General features: G+C 45.2%; 1 protein-coding gene across 1 annotated transcript in view; it reads left to right on the forward strand.

Moving 5' to 3' along the window:
* LOC115145271 (potassium voltage-gated channel subfamily C member 1-like) overlaps positions 1-14,318 on the forward strand; it is a 52,880-nt gene extending 38,562 nt beyond the window's left edge. Inside the window, exon 3 of the mRNA XM_065002801.1 lies at positions 14,002-14,318. Coding sequence (XP_064858873.1) covers positions 14,002-14,318 — 317 coding nt within the window. The remainder of the gene's footprint in view (positions 1-14,001) is intronic.
* The last annotated feature ends 1,469 nt before the right edge of the window (positions 14,319-15,787 follow it).

The raw sequence follows: 15,787 nt of genomic DNA on the forward strand, positions 1-15,787 counted from the left end.
AGTAGTGGAGAGGGTAGTAAGTTTTAAGTTCCGCGGCGTTCACATCACGGACAAACTGAATTGCTCCACCCACACAGACAGCGTCGTGAAGAAGGCGCAGCAGCGCCTCTTCAACCTCAGGAGGCTGAAGAAATTTGGCTTGTCACCAAAAGCACTCACAAACTTCTACAGATACACTTCTACAGTATCACCGCCTGGTACTGCTCCGCCCACAAGCGTAAGGCTCTCCATCACCGGGGGCAAACTACCTGCCCTCCAGGACACCTACACCACCCGATGTCACAGGAAGGCATAAAGATCATCAAGGACAACAACCACCCGAGCCACTGCCTGTTCACCCCGCTATCATCCAGAAGGCGAGGTCAGTACAGGTGCATCAAAGCAGGGACCGAGAGACTGAAAAACAGCTTCTATCTCAAGGCCATCAGACTGTTAAACAGCCACCACTAACATTGAGTGGCTGCTGCCAACACACTGACTCACTTCAGCCACTTTAATGATGGAAATTGATGTAAAAATATATCACTAGCGACTTTAAAAGATGCTACTTAATATAATGTTTTACATACCATACATTACTCATATGTATATGCATATACTGTACTCTATATCATCTACTGCATCTTTATGTAATACATGTATCACTAGCCACTTTAAACTATGCCACTTTGTTTACATACCCTACATTACTCATCTCATATGTATATACTGTACTCAATACCATCTACTGCATCTTGCCTATGCCGTTCTGTACCATCACTCATTCATATATCTTTATGTACATATTCTTTATCCCTTTACACTTGTGTGTATAAGGTAGTAGTTTTGGAAATGTTAGGTTAGATTACTCGTTGGTTATTACTGCATTGTCGGAACTAGAAGCGCAAGCATTTCGCACTCGCATTTCGCTACACTCGCATTAACATCTGCTAACCATGTGTATGTGACAAATATTTGCATGTGTAGCATGTGACAATAACAGGATCATATCAAGGATAGCATCACAAATGAACACAAATACCACTTGAAGCTTGATGATGAGTTGATCATTTGAATCAACTGTGCAGTGCTAAGGCAACAACAAAAGAGAACCACTGCTCTTCATATGTTGACAGGCTTTCATAGCTCTCTTTATCCGAGGACAGAAAACCTCACAAACAGACTTCATTATAGCCAAATTACACCGTGCTGAATATTATGTTATATTATCTCCGTTCTCACTTCTAGGGACAAGAACTACACAAAAGTACCTGCCCTATCCAGAATAGCCTACTCACTTTGACAGTTGGGGCTGCTGTCCTTTCACCCTCCTCCAAGGCTGTTAGCTAGCTACCTACAAATGCATTTGAAGGTTTTACAGTGACAAATCCATCAAGATAGCTAGCTAATATGAAGTTAGGTAACGTTAGCTGGTGATATTTAATTCACTTGGCCTGCAATCTATACAGTATATGAAGTTGGCTAACTAGCCAACTAGCTAGCTCATTTAGCAGCTCATTTGAGTTAGCCTGCACAGTAACGTTAGCTAGTTAGCAAATAATACATCATTGTTGTTTTTTTACATTATCGAAATGTATTTACTTACTTGAATAGGTTCTCCCATACATGTGGACAATTGGAAACAGGGCAGCAAAGTTTATTTGTCACCAGAGCGTTTTAGAGGATATTACTATTGAACTATCTACCCATTTAATAACCAGACCTTCATACAAACTTGCTATGCTGAATTCTTGACGCACAATCGAGCATGTTGCCATATGCTGCCAGCACGCCCACAAGAAGGTCACAATGGGCGGCCTAAGCAGCATGCTGCAATTTGCCGCTATCTAGTGTACATGCACCGCTGACCATACCGCTCGCATGTGCCATCGCAAGCAGGCACGCATGTTGATTTTGTCCAACCACACCAGACGCGATCAGGACACACAGTTTGAAATATCAAAATTAACTCTGAACCAACTATATTGATTTGGGGACAGGTCGAAAATCATTCAACATTTGTGGCAATTTAGCTAGCTCGCTAATTTGTCCTGGGATAAAAACATTGGGTTGTTATTTTTATCTGAAATGTACAGGATACTCTACTCAATTAATTACAGATAAAATGATAAACCGAGTTTGTTTCTAGTAATCTCTCCTCCTTCAGGCTTCTTCTTGTTCTTTGTACTTTACTTCTGATTCCAAATTATTTTAAAACTAAATCAGGGTTGGGACTGACTCATATTAATGTGAGGAGTCTGATGCTGAAAATGGACATGATAAAAGTTTAGGTTCACACTGCTGACACAGATGTCGTAGTTCAGTCCGAAACCTGGTTTAAGAAATCTGTTCTAAATCAGTCTATAGGCTTGGATGGTTATAATGTTTATCGATGCGACCAACAAAGGGGGAGGTATAGCCATCTATATTAGACAGATATGTGGTTACTGAACTAAGGTCTTTATCTAAACCAAAACAGTTAGAGTTTTTAGCATTGAAACTGCAGTTAATCGAAAGCTGTCAACTTAGATGTAATAGGATACTATAGATACAAAAGTAGAATCCCTGGATTCTCTGGCTGAACTGATGCGTGGTTGGGGGGAAAATGAAATGGTCCTCATGGGCGATTTAAACTGGGACTTAAACTGGGACTCCAAACTGTGACGCAATAAGAGGACTGTGCAATACACCGAATTTGACTCAAATTATAAATGCAGTCACAAGACTCAATCCAGAAGACATCCCTAAATCAACACTTATTGATGTCATTCTAACTAACAATCCGCATAAATACTCGGCCGTTGGTATAATTTATGTGATCATTGTGCAGTTGGTTGCATTAGAGACACCAAAATCCTCACTTGCAGATTTTAACAATAAAAGGCCAGCAAATTGATAGGGGCACCTCTTATAAGTATCTATGGATTTGGTTAGATGAAAAGTTTAATTTTAAACAGCACATTGATAACCAAGAAACTGATGTTGAAATTGGATTTCTATTTTAGGAACACATCTTGCTTTTCAATGTTAGTCAGAAAGGATCATGTTCAAAGCACTTTAAAAAAAATCAGTGCTAGATTGTGATATTATCTAATTGCAGGCCTCAGCAAGTACCTTAAACTCTGGACACAGTGTATCATGGTGCTTTAAGATGTATTACAAACACTACATTAGATCACCCATCACTGTGATTTGTATGCTATGGTGCAATGGACCTCTCCACCATTAGGCTAAAGCACTGGTACACCTTTCATCCCGTTCATCCTAGAATAAAGTTAGGGGAGGTTACTGTCCTTGCCTGTTTTTAAGACTCTGATCGACGCCACTGTTTGTGATAGCTGTAGTTGTTTCTAATCTTCAATTGTATCTGTAATTTGTGACTGTCTTTTGTGTGTATTTAGTATTTTTCTGTAATATCTTATGTACACGCTGCTATTTCCCTGTTTTGCCTTTTTAATCTCAATGGGTCTTACCTGGTTAAATAAAAGGTCAAATAAATACAAATAAATAGTCTAGGACTAAGCTTAATATGTGTCTAGGAAACCGGCCTCTGAAGTCTAAGGCCGTGTCCGAAAATAGTCCTAAATAGTAGGTATTTTGATTTTGTGAAAAAATAAAGTTTTATATAGGGATGCGCGATATATCAGTAAGCATGTCAGAATCGGCTGATATTTGCTAAAAATGCCTACATCAGCCCGATGTCTAGTTTAACGGCGATGTGCAATACCTATATAACGTAGGTACATGATGTAATGATGCTATGAAGAATTTAGCGCTACATGTGCAACACAGCATTCCTAACCTAGCCCACAATGTCTGCTGTGTGGATCGAGCAGTCAACAAGTCAAGCAGTCATTTGAAGGAGTAAGAACATTTCAGCGAGACAACTCAAAGGCGAAATCCATTAACGCCAAGATAATGGTATTCATTGCCCTTGACAATCAACCGTTCTCTGTCGTGGATGATGTTGGCTTTTGCAGACTGGTCGAGCACCGGTACACACTACCAAGTAGGCGCAATTTTTCCAGATGTTGCCCTACCGGAGTTGCACACTATTGTTGAAACTCACATTCATGAGCTACTTGCTAGAAATAATGAAACGGTTCTCTTGTAGTGAAGGAGAGCCGGACCAAAATGCAGCGTGTAGATTGCGATCCATGTTTAATAAACAAACGTAAAACACGAATCAATTATAAACACTACAAAACAAAGAACGTAATGAAAACCGAAACAGCCTGTACTTGTGTAAACTAACACAGAGACAGGAACAAGGACTAAGGACAATCACCCACGAAACACTCAAAGAATATGGCTGCCTAAATATGGTTCCCAATCAGAGACAACGATAAACACCTGCCTCTGATTGAGAACCACTTCAGACAGCCATAGACTTAACTAGAACACCCCACTAAGCTACAATCCCAATACATACACACCACATACAAAAACCCATACCACACCCTGGCCTGACCAAATAAATGAAGATAAACACAAAATACTTCGACCAGGGCGTGACAGAACCCCCCCCCTAAGGTGCGGACTCCCGAACGCACCTCAAAACAATAGGGAGGGTCCGGGTGGACGTCTGTCCATGGTGGCGGCTCCGGCGCGGGACGTGGACCCCACTCAATCACTGTCTTAGTCCCTCCTCCTCGCGTCCTTGGATAGTCCACCCTCGCCGCCGACCATGGCCTAGTAGTCCTCACGCAGAACCCCACTGGACTGAGGAGCAGATCGGGACTGAGGAGCAGATCGGGACTGAGGAGCAGATCGGGACTGAGGGGAAGCTCGGGACTGAGGGGAAGCTCGGGACTGAGGGGAAGCTCGGGACTGAGAGGAAGCTCAGGACTGAGAGGAAGCTCGGCACCGAGGGGAAGCTCGGCACCGAGGGGAAGCTCGGCACCGAGGGGAAGCTCGGCACCGAGCACCGAGGGGAAGCTCGGCACCGAGAACCGAGGGGAAGCTCAGCACCGAGAGGAAGCTCAGCACCGAGAGGAAGCTCAGCACCGAGAGGAAGCTCAGGCAGGTAGCTGAATCCGGCAGATCCTGGCTGGCTGGCGGTTCTGGCAGATCCTGGCTAACTGGCGGATCTGGAAGAGTCTGGTTGACTGGCGGATCTGGAAGAGTATGGTTGACTGGCGGATCTGGAAGAGTCTGGTTGACTAGCAGATCTGGAAGAGTCTGGCAGATCTGGAAGAGTCTGGCTGACTGGCGGATCTGGAAGAGCCTGGCTGACTGGCGGATCTGGAAGAGTCTGGCTGACTGGCGGATCTGGAAAAGTCTGGCTGACTGGCGGATCTGGAAAAGTCTGGCTGACTGGCGGATCTGGAAGAGTCTGGCTGACTGGTGGATCTGGAAGAGTCTGGCTGACTGGTGGATCTGGAAGAGTCTGGCTGACTGGCGGATCTGGCTGCTCCATGCTGACTGGCGGCTCTGGCTGCTCCATGTAGGCTGACAGCTCTGGCGGCTTCTTACAGACTGGCAGCTCTGGCGGCTCCGTGCAGACTGGCAGCTCCTTGCAGACTGGCAGCTCCTTGCAGACTGGCAGCTCTGGCTGCTCCATGCAGACTGACAGCTCTGGCTGCTTCATGCAGACTGGCATCTCTGGCTGCTCCATGCAGAATGGCAGCTCTGGCTGCTTCATGCAGACTGGCAGCTCTGGCTGCTCCATGCAGGCTGGCAGCTCTGGCTGCTCCATGCAGGCTGGCAGCTCTGGCTGCTCCATGCAGGCTGGCAGCTCTGGCTGCGCTGAACAGGCAGGAGACTCCAGCAGCGCTGTAGAGGAGGAAGGCTCTGGCAGCGCTGAACAGGCGGGAGACTACAGCAGCGCTGTAGAGGAGGAAGGCTCTGGCTGCCCTGAACAGGCGGGAGACTCCGGCAGCGCTGGAGATGAGGAAGGCTCTGGCAGCGCTAGATAGGCGGGAGACTCTGGCAGCGCTAGACAGGCGGGAGACTCCGACAGCGCAGGAGAGTAGAAAGGCTCCGGCAGCGCTGGAGAGGCGAGGCGCACTGTAGGCCTGATGCGTGGTGCTGGCACTGGTGGTACTGGACCGAGAACACGCACAGGAAGCCTGGTGCGGGGAGCTCCCACCGGAGGGCTGGTGTGTGAAGGTGGTACTGGATAGACCGGACCGTGCAGGCGCACTGGAGCTCTTGAGCACCGAGCCTGCCCAACCTTACCTGGCTCGATGCCCACTCTAGCCCGGCCGATACGAGGAGCTGGAATATGCCGCACCGGGCTATGCACCCGCACTGGGGACACCGTGCGCACCACTGCATAACACGGTGCCTGCTCGGTCTCTCTAGCCCCCCGGTAAGCACAGGGAGTTTGCGCAGGTCTCCTACCTGGCGTAGCCATACTCCCTGTGAGCCCCCCCCAAGACATTTTTGGGGCTGACTCCCGGGCTTCCTTGCCAACCGTGTTCCCTCATATCGCTGGCTCCTCTCTCCGGCTGCCTCTGCTCTCCTCGCTGCCTCCACCTGTTTCCATGGAAGGCGATCCCTTCCCGCCAGGATCTCCTCCCATGTGTAGCAACCCTTGCCATCTAATATATCGTCCCATGTCCATTCCTCATTGCGCCGCTGTTGCTGCCTTTGTTGCTTCTCCTGCGGCTCCTGGCTGTTGACACGCTGCTTGGTCCTGTTGTGGTGGGTGATTCTGTAACGGTTCTCTTGTAGTGAAGGAGAGTCGGACCAAAATGCAGCGTGTAGATTGCGATCCATGTTTAATAAACAAACGTAAAACACGAATCAATTATAAACACTACAAAACAAAGAACGTAATGAAAACCGAAACAGCCTATACTTGTGTAAACTAACACAGAGACAGGAACAAGGACACTAAGGACAATCACCCACGAAACACTCAAAGAATATGGCTGCCTAAATATGGTTCCCAATCAGAGACAACGATAAACACCTGCCTCTAATTGAGAACCACTTCAGACAGCCATAGACTTAACTAGAACACCCCACTAAGCTACAATCCCAATACATACACACCACATACAAAAACCCATGCCACACCCTGGCCTGACCAAATAAATGAAGATAAACACAAAATACTTCGACCAGGGCGTGACAAATAAGCTCAACTGCATTTGCAGCAGACGTTATAACTTGTCATGGCATTGAAACGCCTGCTCAACAAAAATGCCAACACAGACAGTTGAATTAACTTGGAAAAGTATTCTACTAGAGGCCGTGAACAAGCAATTCTGTGACATTCTCACTTAGCCTCTACTGTGTCGCCACCATGCTCGATGCTAGGTACAAGGACCGCTACTTTGATGCAGACAAGAAACAGGGTTTACGTGAAATGTTACAGACACACCGGGACAAGATGGAAACAGACACAGTGACAGTTCGCCACGAGGAAGAGAGGCCACGGACAGACAGAGCTGAAACTTCACTGCTGGACATTTATGATGAAATCCTGGTTGAGACTGAACAAAGGAACAACGAAACAGCACAGCAAGTAAGTGAAAGAAATAGGTTTTGATTATGTTTTACTGGTAATGAGGACATACGTAAAGGCCAACAAAATATATTTTTGGTCAGTGTGGTGTGTGTGTGTGTGTGTGTGTGTGTGTTTCAACTATTTAACTACTAGAATGATTAAAAGGCAGCTAAAATTTTAAATATCAGTTATTGTGGCATCGTTTTTCTTTGGCAAGGAGCACATCGGGTATCGGCCAAAAATGTAATATCAGTGCATCCCTAGTTTTATACTATGTGAAATTTCAAAAATCAATTGTACATTAAATGCCGGATGTCATACGCATTTTGGCTTTTTTTCCTAGTAGAATTCTCTACACACTATTGAGGAAGAGAATAGTCTTTTCACACCCATGTGTGTTCGACAACAGCTGAAAATTAACTATTAGAACGAGAAAGTAAGTAAGCTATATACAGGGTCAGTTCCAGGGTTTAGTACCAATAGCATATTTACAATGAAAAATGTAGCCTGACATGTAGCTTTTGTATTGTTTTGAAATGTCCCAACAGTCTATGCTGCTGAGAAGAGCAGAGCTACCTCCTCGAGTGCATCTGGTCTCCATGTTGCCTCCACACAATAGTTAGTCAGATGTACTAAACCTGCCATCAAAAACAACAGCATCAAGGAAGATAAAATATGGCCTTTTCTTTTTTCTAATATGCTGTCAACTGGTGTGTGGCTGTATCCTAATGCAGGTATAAACAGGCAAATACAACCGATATTTACAGATTCATCCAGAATATCAGTGTTCTAACATGTAGCTATTTGGACATGAGCGAGAGGAAGGTAAGAAGAGGTAAGGAGGGACAGACTGTATAGTGATCTTCGAACTTCAGTTTTGTAGTTGGTAGAGTGAGTGATCTTCATGAAGCCTCTTACTTTAATGAATCTTTGACCTCTTAATGTTCCGACGCCCCCTGGCTCCACTACCAGGTGTTGCCACAACATCGTGTAATAAAGCCTGTTTGAACACACACGGTCTTGTTTCGAACGCTTTTGTACAAAATAATAAAAGGCAGTACGACAGGATATTTCTTAACGCAGATCTTTATTAGCTAGTTATAAGTGGCATGTTCACGTATCTCATACAATGATCAACTGACCATGACCTCACCACCTGGGTGGTCTTAACCAATCATAGCGCAGTATGATACTGCGGTAAAATGCATCCAATTACAATTCACTATGTTTACACATATGGATATTACATCCCCTTTCTTTTATAACAAAAATATATATTTTTCCATATTCTAAGCGGTTCTTTTGAATACACGCTCTGTAGTTTGAACTCAAGGTAAGTAACAATTTATACTGCATACTGCACCAACTGAATCAACATAAAACAAATGATTCAGCATACTGTTACTTTTAGAACAAAGGATTCTCAGCAACTCAGCTTTCTCGGTAGCAATAACGTCTTAAAATTTCAAACAAATACAATACCAAAGCATTTCAAGTCAACTTTTCAATAACAAGTTTACAGTCTAGAACTGTTTTAGGGCAGCGATCCGCCTACACCTTTTGACATTTCACAGGTCTAGGACTGCTCTGGGCTTGACCTCTCTTCCTGACCTTGTGCGATATGATGCTGAGCATGCTTCTGTGTCAGTCAACAGTTCTTGTGGTGTTGCAGGTAAGTATGGTATATGTTGTGTTGTGTGTGTTTAGTCCATCACTTTCTCTTTCAGGGGAACGGTTCACCTCGTCAGTGTATTGTTATTTTGTGTTCAGTAGGTGACGACGATTGCCTCGGTACACCGCTCCTTCTGCGGTGCGGACGTGATATGAATGTTCAGTGTCAGCTGGCTGGATGACGACTGCTGGTTTCCAGAGGCCATGCTCCTGGATTCTAACTGACTGTGGTCTAGCTGACCTGTCATAGTATCGCTTTTGTTGTTGTTGTTGTCTCTGTGCACGTTTTTCATGCATTTCCTTGTAGCCTACGACCTCAGGTTGCAGCTGCTGGTTGGTGCTGGGAAGGACTGAGCGAAGTCTGTGGCTCATCAACAGCTGGGCTGGTTTTGAGGTTGTCAACTGGAGTGTTGCGGTATTCAAGGAGACTGAGGTAGGGGTCTCTCGTCTGCGTTTGCTTTGTCCATGAGTGATTTAGCAATCTGCACAAATTTTTCGGCAAGGCCATTACTTTGAGGGTAATGTGGGCTTGTGATGACGTGTGAACTCCCATGCTTTTATGAAGGATTAAAACTCATTGTATTTGTAACCGGGGCCGTTGTCAGATATTAAAGTCTCTACAATGCCATGCCTGGCAAAAAATTGCTTTCAGCTTGTGTATCACAGCTGCAGATGTGGTGCAGATTGGCCCTGGTTCAATCGTGATCAAGTCTTTCACTTTCTGGAAAGCAATGTCGTGTTGCTTGTCCCAGAGAAATTCACTGGACTGCTTTAGCAGCTGACGCAGGTGTGCCTTAGCATTGGAAAGGCTGGGAGCGAACTTGGCTAAGTAGTTGACCATGCCAAGCACTGTTTCCAGCTCTGCACAGTTCTTTGGTGGCTCCATTTCTTTTATGGCTTCTATGGATCTGTCTTGATTCCATTCGCTGTGAGAAGATGTCCGAAATAGCTGACCTCTGTAGCGCCGACTGTGCTCTTCTCGGGGTTGAGCCGGACTCCTCTCTCGAGGGACCTTTGCAGCATCGCACAGAAGTTTCTGTCGTGTTCCTCTTTGGTTTGACCGTAGACAAGGATGCCATCCACAGTTGCCCCAACTCCGTCTAGGCCTTTGTACACTTTGCCGATCTTTCGCTGAAACTTGTTTTGGGCTGAGATAATCCCAAAATGCAGGCGACGGAACCTGTACCGTCGAAATGATGTGTTGAACGTTGTGAGCTTAGATGACTCTTCTGTGAGCTTGATAGCCCAGTAACCTGATCTGGCGTCCATGACACTGAAGTAGCGTGCTCCCGCTAGCTTGTGTGTGATTCCATCTAGCGTCAGTAAAGGGTAATGGGGGCGTTTGATAGCCTTGTTCTTGGGTCGAGACATACTCTGAGCTTGCCTGTGCGTGGTTTCTCCACCATCACTAACGTCGGTTCTGTAACCTTGGTGACTATGTCAGATTGCTCCATGCTCTACACCTCTTTCCTCAGACGGGCGCTGAGAGCAAGGGGAATCTTTCTCGGTGGGTAGACCACAGGGGTTGCGTCTGGGTCAAGGTGAATGGTACATTAATAATCTTTGGTACATTAATAATCTTATTCCTGTAAAATCATCAGCAAACATAGTCTGTCTCTACTGGTGCTGTCACTGATAAAACTAGCTTGATGAGGTCCATGTCTAAACATGCTTTAAGACCTAGCACTGCAGGTGCTCTAGTGTCAACAACGTAAAAGTCCAACATCTTGTCACTTTCCTCGTATTTGCATTTGAAAGTGTATGTGCCTTTTACTGGGAGCTGTTCACCACCATAACCAGTCAGTCTGCGCCTGATGAGCTGTAGCTCTCAGATGTCAAGCTGCGGTACTTATTCAGAGGAATAATGTTTACTTGTGCACCAATGTCTAGTTTGAACTTTAGCTCAGTGCCTTGTGTTCCTATCTCAATGTCAGCAAAGGCTTGTTCTGTCTCTGATATTCGATTTTTCTGTGTCACTGAATCAATAAACAGTTCATCAGCATTTTTCTCTTTAATTGACATTATCTTCACTCACTGTGTGCACTGTTTTTCCACGGTAAGCTCAGCACACTTTTGCAAAGTGACTCCATTTTCCACATTTTGTACACTGTTTGCCTTTAGCTGGGCAATTTCCCTGTTGGCCATGCACTTTGTATCCACAGCATCCACATGTTTTGGGGCGTTTTGAGTCTGTGTCGCTGTTTTTGGAGTTATGTCTCTCTATGTTCTGAGGAGCGCTCTCTGTGCACCGGAGGTGTGCTTTGATGTCTGCGCGCACTGCTTGTTCACGTGATGCGCTTGTGCTGCCGCGCGAAACGGTTTTCATCTGAGCCAGTGCTAGCTCGTGAGATCTGGCTATGTCCGGCGTTAGCTCAGACCCAATATTCAAAAGTTTCTCTCTCATTGACGGTGAGTAATCTTATTCGCGGTTTGCATAATCACAGCCTTTCACAAGCAGACGCAGCTCCGTCACAAACTGTTCAGACGATTCGCTAACTCCCTTGTACTTTCTCATGGAATTTGTACCTAGCGAAAATCGTATTGGTCTTCGGCACAACATATGCTTCAAAACGATCGTAGTATGTTTTCAGTACCTTTGATTCAGCCTCGGTAAGTGTCCATGTTGTAAATATCTCTCCCTTTTTCACCGATACAGAGGAGCAGGTAGCTGAACTTTTCCTCTTCTCTTTCCCTCAGAGGACCCGCGAACATTAGCTCCACATGCTGTTTGAACTTACTCCAAGCATCGGGTAAGTTTGTAGACTCCCAGTCCATTCGAGGTGAAGGAACTCCAGCAAAAGCCATATTTTAGTAATTTTACCCTGACACCATGTCTTGTTTTGCACACAAAATAATAAAATACAGGATATTTCTTAACGTAGCTCTTCATTAGCTAGCTATAAATGGTATGTTCACATGTCTCATACCATGATCAACTGACCATGACCTCACCACCTGGGTGGTTTTAAAACTTCTTCAGGATTGGTGGGTCCCCGGCTGGACCTAATGCGACTAGCATGAGGTTGTAAGTAACAAGAACATTTCCCAGGACATAGACATATCTGAAATTGTCAGAAAGCTTTAAATTCTTGTTAATCTAACTGCACTGTCCACTTTACAGTAGCTATTATAGTGAAAGAATACCATGCTATTGCTTGAGAGTGCACAGTTTAGAACATGGAAAGTTATTAATAAACAAATTAGGCACATTTGGGCAGTCTTGATACAACATTTTGAACAGAAATGCAATGGTTCAGTGGATCAGTCATACACTTTGCACATACATTGCTTTCATCTAGTGGCCAAAATCTGAATTACACCTGGGCTGGAATAATACATTATGTCCTTTCTCTTGCATTTCAACAATGATTGTACCAAAACAAATACCAAAGAACGGTTGGTTTTTTCTTTGTATTATCTTTTACCTGATCTATTGTGTTATATTACCCTACATTCCTTTCAAATTTCCACACATTTCAAATGGTACCAAAAATATGCATATCCTTGCTTCAGGGCCTGAGCTACAGACAGCTACAGACAGTTTTCAGGGGGGCGAAAATTGAAATAAAGGGGTGAATTCCTATTAACCAATCATACGGCAGTACGGTGGTAAAATGCATCCAATTACAATTCAGTATGTTTACACATTAATATTACACACACATGCTCACACACACTCGCTCAATGACATATACTGTACACATACTTACATATACACACATACACACCTCTCTCCCTCTCTCACCACTTTCCCTCTCTCTGTAATATGCTATTTACTGAATTTCTCTCTCTCGCTGTCCCTCTGTGTGTCATTGTAAGATTTGGCCCGCTGGGTTATTTCTGTAAATTGTTGAGCAGTAACTCAAGTCTAATTAGATTTGACAGCTGTGTCGGAAGCTATAAGCACAAGTTACCCCACAGCATCTCACCGCGAGTGTGTGTGTGTGTGTGTGTGTTTGTACGAGTGCGCATGTATGTGAGTATCTACACTCTGTTGTATCTCTCAGTTCCCCTTCTCTTTCTCGCCCTCCCCCTTCTCTCTTTCTCTCACTCTCCCTCTCTCTCTCTTTTGTAAATGTGTGTGTTAATGTAATGATGCTCAACTCAGTGTGTGCTTGTGTGTGTGTGGACTTGGAGACGCTGGGCTCCTGCCTCCTCTCCTCCACTGCAGTGTTTTGGTCACATGATAAGCAGGGCTATCACAGGACACTGATGTTCTTCTCCCCCCTCTTTGCCTCCTTTCCTTCTTCTCGCCTCACCGTCTTCACCATGTACAACCCGCACTCTCACTTTTAACAATCTCATCTCGTCTTATATTAATTTAACCCTCTATCTTCCTACCCCTCTCTCGTTCTCACACATCACCCTCCTCTATGTCTCCTTCTTCGTTCCTGTCCTTCTCTACTTCCTTGTTCTTATTATCTCACCTTAAACCTAATTGATCTTGTTGTCATACCTTTCCCCACCCCCCCTTTTCCTGCTACTTATTTATTTCTCTGCCTTCTCTCCTCTCCATTTATCCCCCTCTTCTTACACATTCTTCCTCCTCCCCTTCTCCTCTTTCTACCTCCTCTTCACTTTATCTCTCCTGTCTTCCACATATTTTCTCTCTTTCGCCTCTCCATCCATTTACCTCTCCCTTTATCTCTCTCCCACCCTTCTCCTTCCCCCATTCCTTACACCCCACCCAATCACCTTATCTTTCTTCTTTCCTACTAATTTCTCCCTCTGTCCCTCCCTACCCTTTCTTCCCTCTCCCACCTCCTCACCCTTCTCTGTCGACCCTCCTTACATTTTCTTACATGCCTCCTTGTCTCCCCCCTCCCTCTGACCCATCCCCCCCTATCTTTCTCCTCCTTCCCCTCTCTCCCCCCTCCTCCTCTCCCCTCCAGATTCCAAGCAGAATGGCGATGCGGCCAATGCAGCCCTGGCTAATGAAGACTGCCCCACCATAGACATGGTGCTTGGGGAGGAGAGGAGTCCTGCTGCTGGGGGTCTGGGCACCGGCGGGAGCCGTGAGCGCTATCCCCATGACCGCGCCTGCTTCCTCCTCAGTACCGGAGAGTTCCGTGCTACAGACGGCAACGTGAGGAAAGGTATGCCCAGGACAGGGTCAGGGCCGGGGTCAGAGTCAGGGGCTGCGCTCCGCCATACCCAAGGGTTCAGTAGCTCGACACTCAGCAGCTCAACACTCACTGTGTGCTCATGACACTCCCATACACACATATTCACACACACACAAACGCGTACAGAGCTATACACTTCAGAGCTGGTTCAAGTACCTTAGGTCAAATACTTTCATTAAACTTAACAGTATTTGAGGTGCGTTTGATTCAGCTTTTTGTTTGCTTTTGGAACTATTCCATTGGTTCCATCGTACCAGGCAAATGTAATCAAGTGCATCTCTTAGAATTATTTGACTTCCAATTCACACTTACATAAACACACACACACACTACGGAAACACTAGGTATTGCCCTACCACCTCTCCCCTGACCCCTCCCCCTTCTCATATTTCTCATAACCAATCATTTTGACTGACAGTCACAGACCCCGCCCACAATATCCACAGGCTGTTTTGAGCTGTCTCACGCTCCAGACATTCCTATATGAACTGGGTTATGACACATTATGGCATAAGTGAAATATCAATGGATTGATATTTTGTTGGACCAGTTCCCACATGCTGTATTCAATTACATTGGCACCCCACGTCTACTACTGTATATGTAAATGTGCTGTGGTGCTTTCTAATGCCGTTCTGGACACTGGAGTTGTAAAATATCATATAGGTATTATTGCCTGAGTTTGGTACATATCAGTACATATCAATAGTGCTCCATTGTAGCTCAGTTGGTTGAGCATGGTGCTTGCAATGCCTGTATAGTGGGTTCAACCACCCATACGTAAAATGAATGCACACATGACTGTATGTCACTTTGGATAAAAACATCTGCTAAATGGCATTTATTATTAATTATATCGTTTTTCGACATACATGCACTTACAGGTACTCTATTTCAACCCACCGGTTTAGCTCTGCTTTTTCTTTCTTCAGCTTTAATGCACATTTTCACAGCCTGTTCTGAAATCTGTACGGAACGATCGCTGACTGAATAGCTATCACACTGCATCTGGCTGTCAATCTGTCTTCTACTGCCTGTAGTCATGCTATCTATCTATCTACACTATATATACAAAAGTATGTGGACACCCATTCAAATGAGTGGATTTGCCTATTTAATAAGTCACACATTGCTGACAGGTGTATAAAATCGAGCACACAGCCATGCAATCACCATAGACAAACATTGGCAGTAGACTGTTCTTAATGAAGAGCTCAGTGACTTTCAATGTGGCACAGTCATAGGATGCCACCTTTCCAACAAGTCAGTTTCCTCAAATTTCTGCCCTGCTAGAGTTGCCCGGTCAACTGTAAGTGCTGTGATTGTGCACTGGAAACTAGGAGCAAGTGGTAGGCCACACAAGCTCACAGAATGAGACTGCACAGTGCTAAAGAGCATAGCACATAAAAATAGTCTGTCCTCAGTTGCAACACTCACTACGGAGTTCCAAACTGCCTCTGGAAGCAACGTCAGCACAAGAACTGTTCATTAGGAGCTTCATGAAATGGGTTTCCATGGCCGAGCAGCCGCACACAGGCCTAAGTTCACCATG

This window comes from Oncorhynchus nerka, linkage group LG17 (genome assembly GCF_034236695.1).
Source record: "Oncorhynchus nerka isolate Pitt River linkage group LG17, Oner_Uvic_2.0, whole genome shotgun sequence".
NCBI lineage: Eukaryota > Metazoa > Chordata > Actinopteri > Salmoniformes > Salmonidae > Oncorhynchus > Oncorhynchus nerka.